The sequence below is a fragment of the Camelus bactrianus genome, chromosome 23, assembly GCF_048773025.1.
Source record: "Camelus bactrianus isolate YW-2024 breed Bactrian camel chromosome 23, ASM4877302v1, whole genome shotgun sequence".
In the NCBI taxonomy this organism is placed as follows: Eukaryota; Metazoa; Chordata; class Mammalia; order Artiodactyla; family Camelidae; genus Camelus; species Camelus bactrianus.
This window is the reverse complement of record NC_133561.1, coordinates 29924834-29943240: the sequence shown is the minus strand read 5'-3', so window position 1 is coordinate 29943240 and position 18407 is coordinate 29924834. Positions and strand designations below refer to the sequence as shown.

Genomic DNA, 18407 nt, shown 5'->3' with positions numbered 1-18407 from the left:
TCAGATCCCACAGGTTAAGGGCTCAGTCCTACCAGACTGCCCTCGTCCCCCAGCTGCCACTTCAGATGCCAGTCACAAGTCCAGGACCTTCTGACCTGCCAGCTATAAAATTGGAGGTTCCAATGACCCCTTCCTTGAAATTCTGACAACCCCTTTCTTGGTTTCTGATTAATTTACCAGAGCACCTCACAGGGCCCAGAGAAACATTTTACTTACTAGATTACTGGTTTATTTGAAAAAAAAAAAAAAAAGAGGGGGGTGGGGGATACAGCTCAGGAACAGCCAGGTGGAAGGGAGGAACAAGGCAAGCTATGAGGGAAGGGCAGAGTTTCTGTGCTCTCTCCAGGCCACCACTCTCCACTAATTTCCACGTGTTCACCAACCTGGAAGTTCTCCAAACCCCAAGCTTTTTTTTTTTTTTTAAATGGAGGCTTCACTGCATAGTCACGATTGATTAATTCATTGGCCATTAATGTTTAAACTCATCCTCCAGCCGCTTTCCCCTCCCCAGAGGATGGGGGGTTGGGACTGAAAATTCCAACCCTCTAATCACAAGATTGTGTCCCCTGACAATCAGCCTGCAACTTTAGGTGATCTAAGGGCATTCCCAAAGTCCCCACATTAGCAAAACAAAAGACACGTTTACCACATTCTCCTGACCTTGGAAATCCAAGGGTTTTAGGAGCTCCTTGCCAAGAAGGGGGCTCCGGGTCAAAGACCAAATATATATTTCTTTTTTTTTAAGGTTTTTTTTTTTTTTTTGGTAGGGGGAGGTAATTAGGTTTATTTATTTATTTATACTTTTTAAGGGAGGTATTGGGGATTGAACCCAGGACCTCATGCATGCGAGGCACACGCTCTACCACTGAGCTATACCCACCCCCCATATTTCTTATTATAAATCAATATCACACAAGGACTTACTGTATAGCACAGGGAACGATATTCAATATCTTGTAATAACCTATAATGGAAAAGAATGTGGAAAATAATATATATATATGTATGTATAACTGAATCACTTTGCTGTGTACCTGAAACATTGTAAACCAACTATACTTCATTTAAAAAAAAAAAGGATGACTATCACTAGCCCCTAACTATTCCACACCAGCCCTCTTGATAAAATCCAAATGGCCCAAATACTGGGTGCTACTCCGTGAGCACAGTTCCTCCTTCTTCTGAGAACCATTCTTGATCAACAGTTCCTGAAACTAGCTGAACTTCGGCTGACCCATCTCCTGCGGAAGCCCTTAAAACCTTCCACTCTCCCTCCCCAAGTTAGAAGGGCGTGAAGGTGGATGCTAATGGTCCTCGGGTGAATCTCCTTTTGCAATGCACTCCTTATGATAAATTGACACAGTCTGGCAAAGGGTTTTCTGTTTAACCCAAGCACAACTTCCGGGAAGAGGGGGATGGTTAACTAGAGGAGAGAGGAAGGAAGATCGTTCTGATGTTTATGGAAGGATTTGAAAGAGTGTGTCAGGGAGGGTGATTCCAAAAGAGTATGTGGTGGGTCTGGCAGGCACCACCCCCAGGGGCTGGCCCCGGAGCCCTTTCTCAGCTTCCTTCATCACCATATCCTGCCCCTGGGGTGGCTGGCTCCTCTCTTCACCCCAGCACATTGGGTCCCACCTCTCAAGCCAACTTCCCTTGCTCAGTACTCCGTTTCCCTGTAGATCCACACATCTGCTTGGTTTTCTCTTCCATCTTTTGCCTTGGAAAGCTGATTAGCTGAAATTCACTGAGATTTGCCAAGGAACCGACACTTCACAGAGGGAGACGGGCCTCTAGAAATGCAAGCTCAGGGCCTCTAACCCGAGGACAGGTCCAGACCCCGGCACTGTGCTTTAGGACGCCCAGAGCAGACGGAGGTCCTGGTCTCTCTCCCCGTGGTTTCCTGGCCCCAGCCCTATCTCTCTCAGAGCGGGTACCAAACTCCCCAGGTGTGAGGAGGACCTTATCAGAGGGCATCAGCAGAAACTTGATATCCAGGCCAGGGTCCAAACTGCACCCCATGCTACAGCCACACACGTCTACAAGGACAAGGGGTTCCTCTCTAATTGCTGCTTCCTGCTCCTGCTTTCCCTGAATGGAATCCAGGTTTATTTGCAGACAGAGAGGAAGAGTCTGCCAAGGCCAAGGTCCTATCAAAGGACCTTTGTCTCCTGAGCCAAACATTGGCTCATTGTTACCTTCCTGCCTGGATCCTTCCAGAGGTGGGAGGCCACCCAGAGCCTCCAGTTTCACTTTGTGGCTCTGAATGCAGTGGAGCAGGAGGAAGAGAGTGCCCCAGCTCCAGGCAAGAGAAAACCCTGGGTCAAGCAGATGTGATGAGCTTGCCCAGGGCTTCCTCTCTGGGGATGACTGGGGTTCAGCTGGCCGATCGGACACACAGTTACCTTTCTTTCTTCAGGACGAGGAGTTCTAACATTTTTTTCCTTCCTTCCTCCTAAACTCAAGCCCATTAAATAATTCTTTTCCTCTGGCTTCTCAGATTAAGCTCTTCATCCTTCCAAACTGGAGCCCAACATCCTTGCTTTCAGTCAGCTTCCTCTGATCAGCTCCACCGACACTCTGTTCCATGTCCCTCGGTGGTGATGCGCCCCCTCTGTCCTGGGCTCATTTGCCTCCTCTTTCTGTGGCTCTGTTCATCTGTGTGCTCTGCCTCCCACATTGGAATACTCTCCGAGGGCAGAATCCATGCCTTCCCCATTAGACAGGGAGCCCCCTTCTTTCCAACTCAAAGCCTGAACACAACACATCATGTTCTTTAAATGTTCGTTAAATGTGGATTCTAGCCACCCCTCTCCCAAGGACAGTGTTTGAAAGGTCTGTGCAGGAACAGACTCTCTCTCTCTCTCCTTCTGTCTCAGGATTAGACTTGAGCTGTGTGTTATTTCATGTAGATCAACCACCCCCCACCCTTCAATAAGTTACTGCCTTGATGATGAGTTTCATTAGATTCCTCCAAGCCTTGAAAGCCTGTCTCAGTAAGGGGTGAGGGTTTTTAAAGTAATCACCTCCTCCCCACCCTGACACCACAACTTCCATAACTGAGAAGTGAAAATTTCAGAGGGAAGAATTTTCTCCCAGCCTGTGTTATGCAGTACAGACCTCAGACGAGCTCAACACTGATGGCACCGAGGAAGGGTCTCAGCCCAGGCCAGTGACGTGGGCATCATTTTAAACTCTTGTTTCCCTTCATTCTTTGTATTTTGTCAGTCACTAAGCAGCTAGTTAGATTCGTGAACATCCATACAATTCACTCTCTCCTCTCCATCTTCACTCACTTATTTAAACTTTCACTTGGACTTCTGGGGACACTGTGGGTTGTCAACAGAATTCTGATACCCACCCCCTTCTCCCAGGCTGGCTTCCATTAGTGAGGATGGGGAAGGGACCCACACAACTAGGGGAGGCTTGTCTCATGGACCTAAAGTAAAGTCTGTTGAAGAGTTTCTGGGAAAGAAAACCTTTATAAAATGCATGGGTGAGCAGGCAGCTGGAGAGTTGGAAGTCTTGTTTTTCAAAATCAGCCTCAAGTGTCACGCAGCTGACAGTCACTTCTTTGAGATGATCTCCAGGAAAGGAACTGGAGCCAGGGATGGGATCGGCTATCTGCCACCACGCAACTCAGGTCCCCATCCAGAAGGTTCTCTTCTGACCACACTGCCAATCTTTCTGGGCCCAAATTCCTGCCAGGCAGGCACCCGCCAGAAAAGCTCAACCGTCAGGATGAAGTCCCCAGATGCTGTTAAAAGTGCATAATCCCAACCTGATATGACAAACAAGCCATCAGGATGGAGGCCACGGGAGTGGTCTCTTAAGAGACCTTTCTTACTGGAACATTGACTGAGGTTGGACAGTTTTCACATTCATTGAGAGAATGATGGAAAAGAAACAATTTTAGGAAGTTTGTACAAGAGCCAGAGTTTGAGGCTTGACACAATCTGTTAGCTGTGTGACTAGGGGCAAATCTTTTACCCTCTTCATACCTCAGTTTCCTCTTCCACAAAATGGCAATAATACTAGGGTTGTTGGGAGGATTAAAAAGAATGATGTGGGTAAACTGCCTACCTCGGTTATCCTGTCTAGATTAACTGCAGTCGATGTTACCTGTCATTACAATTCTCAAGATGAACCCCAAGGTCTGACATGAGAGTTTGCCCTCTCAACCTGATCTTTGCTGCCTCTCAAGGCACGCGAGCTGGGAAGAGGTTCTTCTTTTTTTAGAATTTATTTATTTATTTTACATTGTCCTTTTGGGAGGCAGGGGAGGTAATTAGGCTCATTTATTTACTTCTTTTTTTTTTAACAGAGGTACTGGGAATTGAACCCAGGACTTCGTGCATGCTGAACATGTGCTCTACCACTGAGCTATACCCTCCCCCTAAGGGTTCTTTTTCTCTGTTTAGAAGTTCCCCAGTACAATCAAGGCTCTGAGTAGAGACAAAGTCCACACACTTGCTAGTCAAGCCTAACTACCTTGCGGCCCATTAGGACCACCTGGTTACCTAATACCTGGCAGGTCTCAGTGTGACTGGGGCATATTTGGAAAAATTAAAAAGGCGTACTTGAGACTTGGTGAATCAGAACTGTCTCACCTTTTGTCTGAGCTGCAGGAATGGTGGGTCCTTGTGGCACCCTGCTTCCTAGTTCATCCTTCCTTCCTTCATTCATTCAACCAGTAGTTACTGAGTGCTTACCACATGCTGGGAACTGTGCAATGGGCTGCACATACAAGGGTGACCAAAAAGAGGCATGGTCTTTGATCCTGTGGCTCTTAGTCTAATGGAGGAGCGGACATTAGTGAAATAGTTGTGTGCAAATGCTCTTTGGGGAAGAGGTAACTAATTCCATGAACTGAAGGAGCGACTGCCGCTCAGAGAAAGTGCAGGGGAGGCTGGGATGACCTAGGGCTGCCTAGGATGGAACTTGGAGATCTTGAAGTTCATGTCTAAGAGTGGTGCTCCATGGGGGACTTGGTGTTCAGATCTGTGTCCTAAGAGCAGTAGGGAAGCCCGATCATGTCTGCTTGAGCTTTCTATTTTGAAAAAATTTCTTTCTTGAAACTTTTTATTTTAAAAGAATTTTAGACTTTAAAAAAGTTGCAAAAATAGTACAAACAGTTCCCATATATTCTTCACCCATCTTCCCCGAATGTTCACATCTTCCCTGGCACTTACTGACAGCAAATTGGGATGTGCTTTTCTGCTGCAGGATCGACACTAGGCTCCTACACGGTATTTATTTGCCATTTCTCTTTAAACTCCTCCAACATGAGACAGGCTTTCAGTCTTTCTTTATCTCTTAAGACCACTGTGCTCTTAAAGAGTACTGGCCGATTATTTTGTAGAATGTCTCTCAATTTGTGTCCATCTGATGTTTCCTCATTTAAGTTCAGGTTGTGCCTTCCTGGCAAGAACACCACAGCTGTGATGGTGTGTCCTTCTCAGTGCAGTGCGACAGGAGGACCCTGATGTCAATGTGTGTCATAACTGGTGATGCTAACTTTGATTGCTCAGCTACTGTTTCTCTCTTTTCAATGGTTAAGTATTTTGTAGGAGGATACTTGGAGACTATTTCTCATCGGACTCTCACCAATTTTAGCATCCATTAATGATTCTTACCTGCAACAATGATTACTGCGGTGTCTACCAAATTATCATTTTTCTGTTTCTGTCATTCTTTCCACGCTTACTGTTTGGAATTGTACTGTAACAAAGAATTGTTCCTTAACATCCACTTACTTATTCAATTTTCAAACTTTATATCAGTATGGAATCATGCATATGTATTTCATTCTATGAGTTATAGTCATCAGTATCACTTATTTTGATGCTCAACTTATTTCATACTTGGCTATTGAGACACTCTTTACATTGGCTCTTTTGTCCCTTTCACATTTATTTTAAAAAGTTAAGACAATTAACACGACATTGTCAATTCACTATATGTCAATTAAAAAAAAAAAAGAAAAGAAAATGAGGAAGAATGAACCTGCAATATTGGATTGGAATTGGAGGTATCAGTATGAACTCATGACTTTTCAATATATATACAGTTAGGTGAATCTAGTCAAAGATACAGACATGTGTGTCTATTCACACGTATATTTCCTGGTTCTGTCTGCTGAGAGGGCCTAGAAGCAACGAGCATGTCTCACACCCAGGTCTTAGTTTCTAAATATCATCTTCCAAGAAAAGGATCCATTGGTCCTTGGTGGAGAATTCTGGAGTGAGGACCGGGAAAGAAGAGATGGGCCCAATACACCTTGTGCTGGTGAAAAGAAAAAAAAAAAAATGAGGAAGTACTCAAAAAAATGGTAGAGGCCTGTCCAAAGGACAAAAGAGTTAAAGTAAAGGGTCCCTCAAGAGCCAAATATGGAGTAAAATACTCAGCCGAGCGGCACCCCCGGAGGGAGCGCTGTTCCCACTCCCATAGTCTTCCCCAGCTCTCCCACCGACCCCTCTGTAGGGACTCAGTCGTGTTAGGTTTTGGTTTGCCCTTCCTGTATTCCCTTTTGCACAAATGTGCAGATACGTGTATGCTTTCTTAGGGTTTCTTTTCTCTTACATGAAGGGTGATGCACCACAGATGGGAAGACCATCCTGTTGCTGGGTGGAGAGGGGCTGGAGGGAGGCTTGAGTCGATGTGAAAAGAACACTTGGAAAGCTGCCTCTGTGGTCCAGAGAGATGTGGGGCACTGGTGCGGCTGCGGTGGCAGCAAGAAAGAAGAGAAGACAACAGATCTGAATGATTTTTGGAGGTGATATTGTCATAACTTGGTAACTGATGACTGAGAGTGATGTTATGGACGATGTTTTGGTCTCTGGCTTTGCTGAGTGGTTGGATGCTAGTGTCGCTCACTGAGCTCAAGAACATTGTAAAAGGGGCAGATTTAGTGGGGGATGCTCCACACGCATCTGTGTTTGAACAAGTTGAGTTAGAAGTGGAGGGAGAGTAGGCAGTTGAGGCATAAAGCGCAGACAGGAGGTATGAAGTGTAATTTCTCAAGCTGTGAATTCTGCCCAATCTTCTAGACCCTGAGGTCAGGAAATGAGTGTAGCAGCATGGGGAGTCGGATCCGGTACCCAATTCCAGTGTGGTGCCAGCAGGGTGTCTTACAATTCATGTCAATCCTGATACTCCCCATCCTGAGACGACATCAGATTCCACAGGTCAAAGGCTCAGTTTGGCACAACCGCCCCTCACTTCTGATGCCGATTGCAAGCCCAGGTTATCACCCTTGCTTCTGATCCCCTGATTACAAATCAGAGGTTCCCACAACCTCCTCCTTAGGTTCAACTAATTTGCTAAGTGGCTTGCAGGAAACCGGTTTACTCACTAGATTACTGGTTTATTACAAGGGATATTAAGGGATATGAATCAACAGCCAAGTGAAGAGATACACTGGGTGAGGTTCTGAGCAAAGGAGCTTCTGTCCTCACGGAGTCTGGTGCCTGACACGGTGGCACGCGGAAGCATTGTGATTCCCCAGCCCGGAAGCTCTCTGAGCCCCACTCTTTTGAGTCTTTATGGGGACTTCATGGCACAGGCACGATTGATTAAATCATTGGCCATTGATGGCTGAGCTCTCCTCTCCCCAGAGGTCAGGGTCGGGGTGCAGGGGGAGCAGAGCGGATGGTACTGAAAGTTCCAACTCTCTAATCACGTGGTTGGCTCCCCTGGTGAACAACCCCTCCTTCTTAGGTTATGTAGGGGCTTTCCAAAAGTCACCCCATTAATGCAACAAAGGACAGCTTTATTGCTTTCATCACATGAAATTTCAAGGGTTTTTAGGAGTTCTGTGCCAGAAACAGGGCTGAAGACCAAACATATATTTCTAATTATATGTCACAGGGAGATATTCGAGTCCCATGCAGGAGAACAAAAACATAAAGCCTTGATAGTTACCCCAACCTCTTTTTGCAGGAGGCACGATGTCCCCAGAGGATACGCCTTCCCAGCGGATGAGGTCAGAGGTACAGGGTAGTGAGGTGGGGTGGCAGAAGATGAGGCTAGCATTGTGTCTGACTTCAGGTCATCCTAAAATGCTAATAATGTCGTATTTGAACTAACTTCAACTAAACTCTATGCCCACAGTTCACAAGACCTACTTACTTGGTGCCTTGATTGATAACAGAGGAGCTCCCACCTGAAGCATTAGGTTGGGGTGTCACTGGGAAAGGAGACTAAGCTTCTCCCCTTGCAGAGCCAGGAGCAATGCAAAGAAGGCCCTGCCCAACCCCTTGGCAAGAGTCGGTGTGAGTCAGACGTGTAGTGGTCACAGCCATCTTGTGTTGTTGTCCCCCCCCCCCAACTCCCCTCACACTTTCAGGTGCAAAGGTAAGGAGGCAGAGAACACTCCAGAGCTCAGTGAGACACCCTTGTTCATGGAGAAGAAATTTTCTTTAAAAATCTCTTGGGGCAGATACTCAGGTCATGAGGGGCCCAGAGTGTGGGTGGAGGTGAGGATTTCCTGGGTGTGCTGTGACTCACCAGGAGGGAGAGAGAAGAGAGAGAGGAGAGAGAGGGTGACACGGAGGTTGTGGCAGGCTGCATGCCTTTTGTCAGGACATGCCTGATCTTCAGTTAAAAACTGAAAAAACAATGAAATGCTTAAACTTGATTTCCCGTGGGGGTCAGTTAGAGGCCTGGGCTTTGAGCCTGGACTGATAGGAGTGGGGACAGCGAGGGGGCCATGGGACGGGCAGGTATGGGGGACCATGAAGTGGCACCATAGATGCGAGGGGACACAGGAGGGAGGTTGGCTGCAGGAGGTTCTGGAAACTGGATGAGGGCTTTTGGCTGTTTCAGGCTGAGGAATTTAGGTGCAGGCTAGGATTAATCCAGTCCTCAAGGGGGACCCATTGGCATCTGAATTACATTATATAATATGTAATTACATAGTAACATTAATAGATTGCATTTATTGAACAATGTGTCAAGTGGGTTTGTTTTTGTTTTTAATTGAATGAAAGATTCTTTAAATTCTATAGTGCTTTACAAGTTCTAAAAGTTTCATGTGCATGATCTCATACAATCCCCTAATAACCCTTTTCCCCTACCTGTGTGTTGCCCCGTTTCCATTCCCTCCCTCCCCACTGGTAACCACTAGTTCTGGGTATCTGTGTCTGCTTCTTTTTTTGTTACACTCACTAGCTTGTTGTACTTTTTAGATTCCACAAAATAAGTGATCTCATACAGTCCTTGTCTTTCTCTGGCTTATTTCACTTAGCACAATGCCCTCCAAGTCCATCCATGTTGTTGCAAATGGCAAAATTTCATTCTTATTTTTATGACCGAGAGGTTTTCCATTATATATACCACATCTTCTCTATCCATTCTTCTGTTGATGGACTGTTAGGTTGGTACCATGCCTTGGCAACTGCAAATACTGCTGCTGTGCCCATTGGGGTGCATGCATCTTTTAGAATTATGTTTTCATTTTGATCGAATATAAGTGTTTTTTAATATGTATTATCTCATTTGATTCTATTCTCGTGACAACTGCAACAGGGAAGTATTGTTATTGCTTCTGTGGGGTTCGTTCCTGTTGTAAGTTCACTTTTTTAAACTCCATTTTTATACTAAGTAACTGCAGGACAGCATATAGTTCCTTGAACAGCACAACAAAGGAAGTTAAAGGAATCAAAGTGAAATAGACTGAAAAGGAAGTTGAGGTGCAGAGAGCCTGACTCCTAGTCTGTGCTCTTGGGCACTGGATGTCCTCTCTTACCCCCTCCCCTCCTCCATGCATCCACCCTTCCACCCATCCCTCTCTATTTATATCTACTTATAGGCACAATTCCTCTTTATGTGGGAGGCTGGATTACATAACTTAAGCATTTCCTTCCTTCCAGCTCTCGGGTACTATGACACACGTTTTAGCTTAGACTATGGGGTGATTGTTTTTCGCAGGGTGTTGGTCTTCCTGATTCAGTAGCTTGGACTTATTTAAACATACGTTTCAGAGCTGGCATGGATCTAGGGGACAGTCCAGTTGAAGTCCCTCATTTTATGAATGAGATGAAGTGACTCACTAAAGCTCACTTGCTCCAGAGCTTTTTCAAAATAATCTGGATACATGGCAAATGGCGAATAAAGACAACACTCTAGAAAGGCAATGAGCAAGAGAGAATGGCGGCTGGGATTTCGAACATCACCTGTTTGTGCCTCACTTGTATGCCGAGTCAGTGATGATGACGGTGGTGGTGGTGACTCCTGCAATTCACGGGCTCTCATATCAGAAGGGATTCGGAAAGATCATCCAATATACATTCTTGCTCCTGCTGACTAACGCTTGATTCATTCCTGAAAGATGCTTACCTTATTTTAGAAAATGCCCTAGAATTCCTGAAACCTTTTTTAGCCTCTGCCTCTTCCTGATTTTAGACAAAGTTCCTTCCTGTTATGTAAGTTTATTCTTTTTCTCCATGTTAAAAACAAATAGCTATAGAGCAGCATATAGTTCCTTGAACCACAGCAAAGGGAAGGTAAATGAAGCAAAAAGAAGTAAACTATCTGGTTATGGGCAACAAAAAATTGATGATGAGTGGGAAGCTGGGTTTGGAGATAGACAAGCTGGAAATAGCTGGCTCAGCCTTCATCGAGATAGAAACGCCATCTTCCCTCAGATCCCTGTGTTTCCAGATTCTGGGAATCATGGTGTGGGTGAAGTTGAGTCACTCGGAGAGCATGCCAAAGCCTACTTCTTACTTTGGACTTTCATCTGCAGCAAGGTCTCTCCCATTTCCCCTCAGAGCTGAACTGGGTGAGCTCTTGGCTTCCAACCCTGTCTACACTGGCTCCCTTTGAGAAGGACGAATTGAGACCCAGAAGGAATAATGCTCTCATTGATCGAATATCTATGTTAAGTCCAGGACCGAGCTTTAAATATATCACTTGTTCATCACAACAATCTCAAAAGGATGGTATTATTATTCCCATTTTACAGATGAGGACTCTGAGGTTCAAAAGTTAAAGCTGACATCCCCAGGGTTCCCTGGTTGGTAAGTGGAGGTTGGATTAAGCCCAGATCTATAAGGTCCACAGTCACTCACAGGAAGAACAGGGCACGGGGGCACCATATCTGCATCCCTCCTTAGATTCTGATTGAGGTGGACGTGCTTTCTCATGCCCATCCCCGGGTCTCCTCCTCCTCTAGTCTGTGAACCTACAGCATCATATTCTGACAGTGTGATCCTTTTCTTCCTACACACACAATCGTGGATCAGAGGACGATGTGGTTCATCTCATATATTTACACATATTTAAATCTCCACCGCTAGCTTTAACTCATAACATCAAGTAGGGCCTGCCTGCTCTCCAGTCCTTCACCTGCCCTGACTTCCATGGAATAAGCACTAACTTTTGCACACCTATGTGCCTGTAGGGTGGCATCTGCCAGACCACACTTCCCACTATGGAGGGGGGCCCCCAAGGGGTGACTGGGCCCATCCCCCAACCTCCATGTAAGGTAGCGTGTAGGCCTGTAGAACTCCCAGGGTGGCATACGAGTGGTGATTCAGAGGAGTGGCTGCCAATGCATCTGAGGGCAGAGACCCCACCGCGCCAGGCTGGGGAGGGGCCATTCCTCTATTTGGGAGATGGTTTGTTCTTCCCTGCAGCAAGACTGCAGCAGGCAGGGTATAGCAGGGACATGAGTCCACATGGAAGTAGGGCTGTCACTGTGCTTTTTAAAGTCAAATGAATGGCCTTTACAAACCTCTGCCTGAAATTCCTCCAAAAGGGCTAAGAACCACACTGACCCCACCTTCACCTCTCCCCTAGTCAGTTCAAGTTGAACAAAGAGCAACTGTGTTTGGATGCAAGAGGATGGGTACAATTCAGGATGGTGGACGTCCTCCCTCACTGGGTCCCCTTGACCTTCTTTACAATGAAGACAACTGGGTTTAGCTTTATCATCCTATTCTTGAATCTCAAAGACCATCGTTAGAGCAAAACATGCTCTTTGAAGGGTGAGGACATGGGGAAACATGGCATCTTTAAATAACAAGGGAAGGGAGTATCTCGAATTGGGAGAACTGGGGAAATGGGCAGGATGAGGATTCAGTGGAAGGGCAGGCTGTGTATACCTCTGTTTTGTCAGGGAGAGAAATTGCCTTTACCAGGGAGTGTGATTTCAGAGGAGGTACTCCTGACCAATCTGTTAGTCAGCCTTATGTGAATGTCAGGGCCCCAGATTCCTACCACATCTTACTTCATAGCTGGCCCCAAGCTTCTCTATTTGTCAGGGAAATTAATGAAAAATAAAGTGATCATTCCTCAAGTTGGTTCTTGAGATGCATACGAGAAGCAGTTTAACCAAACACAGCCTGTGGGGCCAGTCCTCTGGGAGGGCCTTCTCTCTCCGGGGGAGTCTGTGATAAGACATGGTTTCGGCCAGTCGTGGGAGACCCTGTCAGCTGCGACAGGCCAGGTCCTCGCCCAGGGCCAAGGAGGAGGCACCAGGCTTTTGGGCGTGTGTGTGAGCGAGTACCTAGAAACTGTCACACCCCTGCCCCACATGCCACAACAGGGTGGAGCCATCCCGTGTCCTTACCTTAACCTTCTCATCATCTTCAGAAATACAGAGCCTCCGTATGCTGGGTCCCTAAGGACACGGCCCAGAGACATTCAACAGACCTAAAGGGCACTTTTCCAGCATGGTTTCTTTGATCTGCCCCTCACATCTGGGCATCTTGGACTCCAGCCAGCTCGCATCTCTGAGTAACACATATTTCCTAAGGGGAAGCAGAGGTCGTGCCCAGCCATGTCTGACCTCCAAGCTTGTACTCACAAGCCCACACCACCTTCCCATAATACCATCTTCTGGAAAGTTCTCAAGTTGCACCATTTGGTCAGGGAATTTTGGAGTAATAATAAGTTGTTATGCTGCTACGTTCCCAAATTAAATTTAAAAACCACAACATTAAATATGATCCTGAAAAACATTTAATCTCTGATGTTTCAGAAGACACTTTAGGGTCTTGGAGAGCTTTAGGGCTGCATCCTGGTTAATGACTCCCACAGCTTAGGGGGCTGTGTGGGTGGGCAAAGGCACTGTTTGAGGGGAGGGGCGTGCAGCATGGGAGGGGAATCAGGAACCCCAACTCTGTTATTAAACGGCACAGTGACCACAATGAGTCACTTCCCTTCCCTAGCCGGGGTGCACTGGGGTGTCACTAAGGCCCCTCCCAGCTCTGACAGTCTATGAATAATTGGCAGAGAATGTATTATGCTGATTTTCCATAGGAACAGAGGAAATTAAAAAACAACTTGCAATCGTGGGGACAAAGCCTACAACAGTTCTTTGGTATTTATTTACAAATCCTCTGGGCTTGGGCCCCCATCCCACTGTTGGCCCAGCCTTGGGGTCAGTCCTGTGCAAACCGCCATCGGAAGCAGGGGAACATCAGAGTCAGGGACCATCGTAGTTTATTTACAGAATTTAACAAGTCCATGGACAAAGCCCTCCCTGGTAAAGGTGTGCTGCGTGGGCACATATCTGGCCTTCTCAAACCAACAGGAGTGCTTCTGGCATCTGTCAATTGAAAGTTCTTAATTATAGGGATGTGTCCGATTCTTGGGACTAGGGACAGTGAGAAGACAGCAGAGGAAGAGGTAACAAAACAAAAACTCCTCTTGGCCCCGGGCCCCTGTCCAGAACTGAGACTGGAATCCTGCAAAGTGTGAGCCCATCTCCACCCATGGCAGGGATTCTGGGAGACCCACATTCCCTGTGACCTGCATTTGCCTAATGTCCCTGGCACCTCCACTGTCTCATCTGACTGCTTTTCCTCAGGTTTGGCTGCTCCTCTACACTTGGTTCTGGCTAGGCTGAACTCTACCCAATATAAGAAAGTTTCCAACAAGAGCGGACTTCTGAGCAGTGACCCCCTGTGTCCTATAAATAGCTTCTGTGATATATACAGCCTGTCTCACACACACACACACACACACACCATCCTGTGGAAACCATCTTCAGGATGATTCGTGCAGGCACTCCTCGGCACAACCACTGAGTATAAACGTATGCTCCAATCTCTCCCTCAGAAAGAAGAGGACATTGGAGAGAACACAACCCCTGCCCAGCCCCCGAGCTGTGAGGCGGGAAGGCTAAGTGGAGCCCCGGGTCTCTTCTTGAACAACGGGGTGCGGGGAGGGGGCTGTGGGTGCGGTGCTGATGGCCGGCGCCCTACTCCTTCAACAGGCCCAGCTTCTTCAGGGCCTCCCTTCTGTGCTCATCGGATACGCTTTTTGGCGAGATCTTGACGCTGACACAGAGGGGCCGAGGCAGCTTGTCCCTGCTCTGTCCTTGGAAAGACAGGTGTTTGGAGTGCTGCTCCTGCTCCAGGTCAGCCAGCTTGCCCACCTGGATCCCCTCGAAGTCCTTCCTGGTGCCCAGGGAGGCAGGGCGGGGCCGCGAATTACGCAAGACGTGGGGTGACATCTGGTCCAAGAAGGAGTCTTTTCCCAGAGAGGTGCTGATCTGGGGGCTGGGCGCTTTCTCAGCCGAGAGGTAGCTGCTCAGCCCCACGCCCGACCGCTCCAGCGTGTTGGACTTGAAGTTCGTCTGTCTCAGGCCAGGGGTGCTGCTCCCCTGGAGGGTCAGCCCTGAGTCTGGCTTTGGCTGCGTCGGGGGACTCTTTGCCCTCGAGGCCTTAGGGATAGGAATTGGCAGGGATTGGACTGCTGGGGCTTTCCCTGGAGTGGGTTCCTGGGCAGAAACGGAAACCTTGCCGGGAGAAGACCGCTGAGCCGGAGCCGGAGCTTTCAGCGGAGAAGGTCCCTGCGCAGGCGCAGGCGCCTTTCCCGCCGCAGGTGCGGCTGCCGAGACCGGAGCTGGAGCTGCAGGCCCGGCCGGGGAGGGGGCCTGAGCCCGAGTCTCCTTCAGTCTGAATGAGGGCCTGCTCAAGTGGGGGCTGGGCTCATCCTGGTCCTGGGGCAGCCCCAGCTTCTCCAGCGCTTCCCTGCGTGCCTTCCTCTGCTCCTGCAGCGAAGACGGGGCCAGGCTGGCGTCTCCGGGGGCGGCCTCAGAGTGGCGGGACAGCCAGTTCTGGGGATCACTGTGGAAACTGCTTCGGCTGCTCTTCAGAATGATATTTGGCGGCAGCTTCCGGGGCTTAGGGGCTGTGAGGGGAGCCAGCTGGGCATTTGGATCCCCCCGTGATGGGACGGGAGCATCTTCAGCTCTTGAATTCTGGGACGACCCAGCACAGGGAGGCCGAGGCTGCCCCGGTGCCCCTGTCGGGCCTGTACCATTGGCCTTTTGGGACATGGCCTCCGAAGCAGCCTCCCTTTTCTTCTGGGGGCTGAGTGAGGTGTGGAGCTGGGGCGTGTGGCTCTGCTCCCCTGGCCCTTTGGGCAGGCTGCCTTGCCCAGGCTGCTGCGGCCGGGTGTCCCGGAAAGCCTCTGGTGGGGGGATGAGCGCCACGTCCAGATCAAGGGCAGCGTCCTGGGGGACGGCGGGCGCCTGGCTGGGCTCTCTGCTCTGGCTGACCTGCTCTTTCTCAGGCCCTAGGACCAGCCCCTTGGGTCCCCCAGGGAGGTGGCTGTTAGTCTGGGTGGTGCTTTTCCAGAGGTTCTGGTTTCTGCCGATGTGGATATTTCTGGGGAGGCTGTAGGAGCCAGACTTGGAGCCCAGGCTCTGGGGCGCGGGTGGATGAGACAAGCTGGACGGAGTCCCTCTCCTTGGCTCTGGGCCTTGTGGAACAGTCGTCTCTTCCGGGTGTCCTGGGAGGGTCGGGAGAACAGGCGGATAAGAGTGGGCAGTGAAAACCCTGCTGCCAGGGGGAAAGAAACTGCTTTCCAAACTCTGATCTCTGGTTAGCAATGGATGGGTTTTGGTTTTTGTTGTTTCTCTGCTCTTACAGGGCAGCACTCTTGTCTGGATAGCATTTAGAGTAACAGATCAATGCTAGCAGGTTCCCTTTAACCAAGGACTAGTGTTTCCTTATGGCTGGGGAAAGGGCAGCCCCAGATAGCTCTGGGTCCCTGACTCAGGCTCTTCCTAACCCTCTACAGACGCACCAGGGTTGGCGGGGATTCGGGACAGCCCCTCTAGCTGTCCCGGGGCTCCCAGGTAACTGAGTCCAGTGGAAGCATTGAGCATGAGCAGCGTCAACAGGTGATGTGCTCTGGCTTGGCCAGCCTTCTGCCTTCTCTCACCTTTACTTTCTAGAAGCACCTGGATGATTCTGTAATGGCCACAGCCATCCCTGCACCAGAGAGTGACGTGGGCTCTTTCCTTCCAGTCAGTAAGCACATGCATCAGGCCCACTGGGCCAGGGAATCGGCACCAGGCAGCAGCGGAAGGAAGCCCCACGTCGCCATTTACTGCTCCATTTCCATGGAGGGTCTGACACATTGTCAATACATATTCGCTAAATGAATGAATAAACGATTGTAGTCTTGATACCGATGGGACTGTCCTCAGGAGTAAAGTGCCGCCCTCGCCCTGGGGCATGTGGTCCCACCCTTATGGCCACACACAAGTGCCACCTTGTTCCCCGTCTACTGAGCCTCAACACTGCTGGCTCTCCACACTCTCGGGGCCCGAGAGGGGCCACCCGCTAAAGTTAAGGGAGCCCTTCCCTCTTCTTATCTCCTGCAGCTTCATCCCCTGGGTCACCCAGATTAGCTCCCCAGACTGGCTCAGGCTCTCCAGAATCACCCCTCCCTGATTCTCTCTCCACCTCTGTGGTCATATCATTTTAGAATTTCTCCATAAGCAGATGGGAGCCGGTCAAACCCTTTTCCCTCCCAGGCCTCTGATGCTTCATAGAAAGACACAAGAGGCTGGCGTGCCAGCAATCCCTTCTTCCCTCCAGGGACAAGGCTTTCTTTTAGCCAGGAGAGTGGGGAGGAGAGTTTTTCCTTCTGCCTGCAACCCTGGGAGCAGAGGGCAAGCAAGATGGAAAAGAGGGGGCAAAATGACATACTGCTTTTCTGGGCTTCGCTAGACAGTCTCTCTTACCCTGGGGGGCAGGCTGGGTTAGGGGCAGTGCTCGGGGACCTCGGGGGTTTGTAGCTTGCTCAGACTCGTCAGTGGACAGTCCGCTGTCAGCCTCAGTGTCCAAGGAGCCAATGGTTTCCTCCAGGAAGAGCAGACACTCTTTCTCTTCAGCGGACAGGAAGTCGTAGCTGCTGTCACTCTGGAGGGAGGAGAGGGAGAGGATGCTGTGACAGGAAGTTCTGCAGAAACTGGCAGGGCTGGAGAACCACCCTGCATGGGGAAAGGAATGCTGAAGAGCTGGAAAACCTCTCCACCATGCTGTGCCGCAAACCTGCTGGAGCTGCTTCTTAAAACCGCAGGCACCAGGGAGAGCAGAGATTGTTGGGCTGTTGTTCCACCAGCACCTGAGAGCTGGGCAGGCAGGTGGCAAGTGCTCTTTTGTTTGCTGGATCCAGGGTGGAATGCTTTGGGGCCCAGAGGAAAGCAGTGCCAATTCTTCTGTCTGACATATGTCAAGTATTTCACTCCGTGTGCCTCCCATTTAGTTCTAAATTATGTGGGCAACATAATGACTTGACCTTTAACTTGAATAGTATTGCTTTTAACCTTTTGAAGTACTTCTGCATACTTGACCTGGCATGCCAAGGACAGCAAGAGGACAAACAGGAAACACAGCCAACTACTCGCTGCCAGGCGGGTGGGAACAGGGGCATGACTAGTTACAGATAAATTTACTAAATAATTTATACTTGACTTTGAAATGCATTCCATACAGGGTTTTTCCCCTTGTATATTTACTTTCTTGATGGCATTTGGCTCTGGCGAACATTCAAAAAAGTATTCATGTCTTAAGCAAATATTAACTTAAGGGAGGAAGGTGGATAAACTGGTATGGGGTTGAGTAGAAAGCAACTGAGCATTAGTATTAGGTAGAAATTAAAATAAATAATTTTCACTATGAGAAAGCACATATGAGTCCTTGGGAGAAAAGGCTATAGCCCTTTTCTTTGTGGGGACAGGTAATTAGGTTTATTTATTTATTTTGTTGAGGAAGGTACTGGGGATTGAACCCAGGACCTCATGCAAGCTAAGCAGACACTCTACCACTGAGCTATACCGAAAGGCCTTTTTAGATGGTTACTGTCCATGTTCTTCAAGGCCAGGAAGATCCAGGGAATAGTCGCTCTCCAAAGTTGAAGGCTGAAGGGAAAACCAAAAGGGCAAATGGAAACATAGGACATTTGGCTGAAGTCTCTTCCTGGCATCTCCACCCCTCTTTCTAATATTTGAGACCCTTCAGAGGTGTATATTCTCCAGACCCACTCAGATGGCCAGGAAAGACCAGCCTTATGATAACTGAGATTCAAATTCATATCCAGGAAAATTACAGTTTATTACATGCCACTCACAAATAGTTAACCACAGTGACTTTGGAAGATTT

At 48.6% G+C, this 18407-nt stretch overlaps 1 protein-coding gene and 1 non-coding gene across 3 annotated transcripts in view; both read right to left on the bottom strand.

Moving 5' to 3' along the window:
• Positions 1-808: 808 nt before the first annotated feature.
• On the bottom strand, positions 809-881 carry TRNAA-CGC (transfer RNA alanine (anticodon CGC)). Its single transcript has one exon. It is a non-coding gene; the product is annotated as a tRNA-Ala (tRNA).
• A 12414-nt stretch (positions 882-13295) lies between these two features.
• Positions 13296-18407, bottom strand: part of C23H1orf116 (chromosome 23 C1orf116 homolog) — a 36297-nt gene continuing 31185 nt past the window's right edge. For both annotated transcript variants that reach the window (XM_010963243.3, XM_074351920.1), the window contains exons 3-4: positions 16988-17165; positions 13296-15744 (exon numbers count right to left, since the gene is read on the bottom strand). In XM_010963243.3, the coding sequence (XP_010961545.2) occupies positions 14207-15744; positions 16988-17165 (1716 nt within the window). In that variant the 3' untranslated portion in view covers positions 13296-14206. The remainder of the gene's footprint in view (positions 15745-16987; positions 17166-18407) is intronic.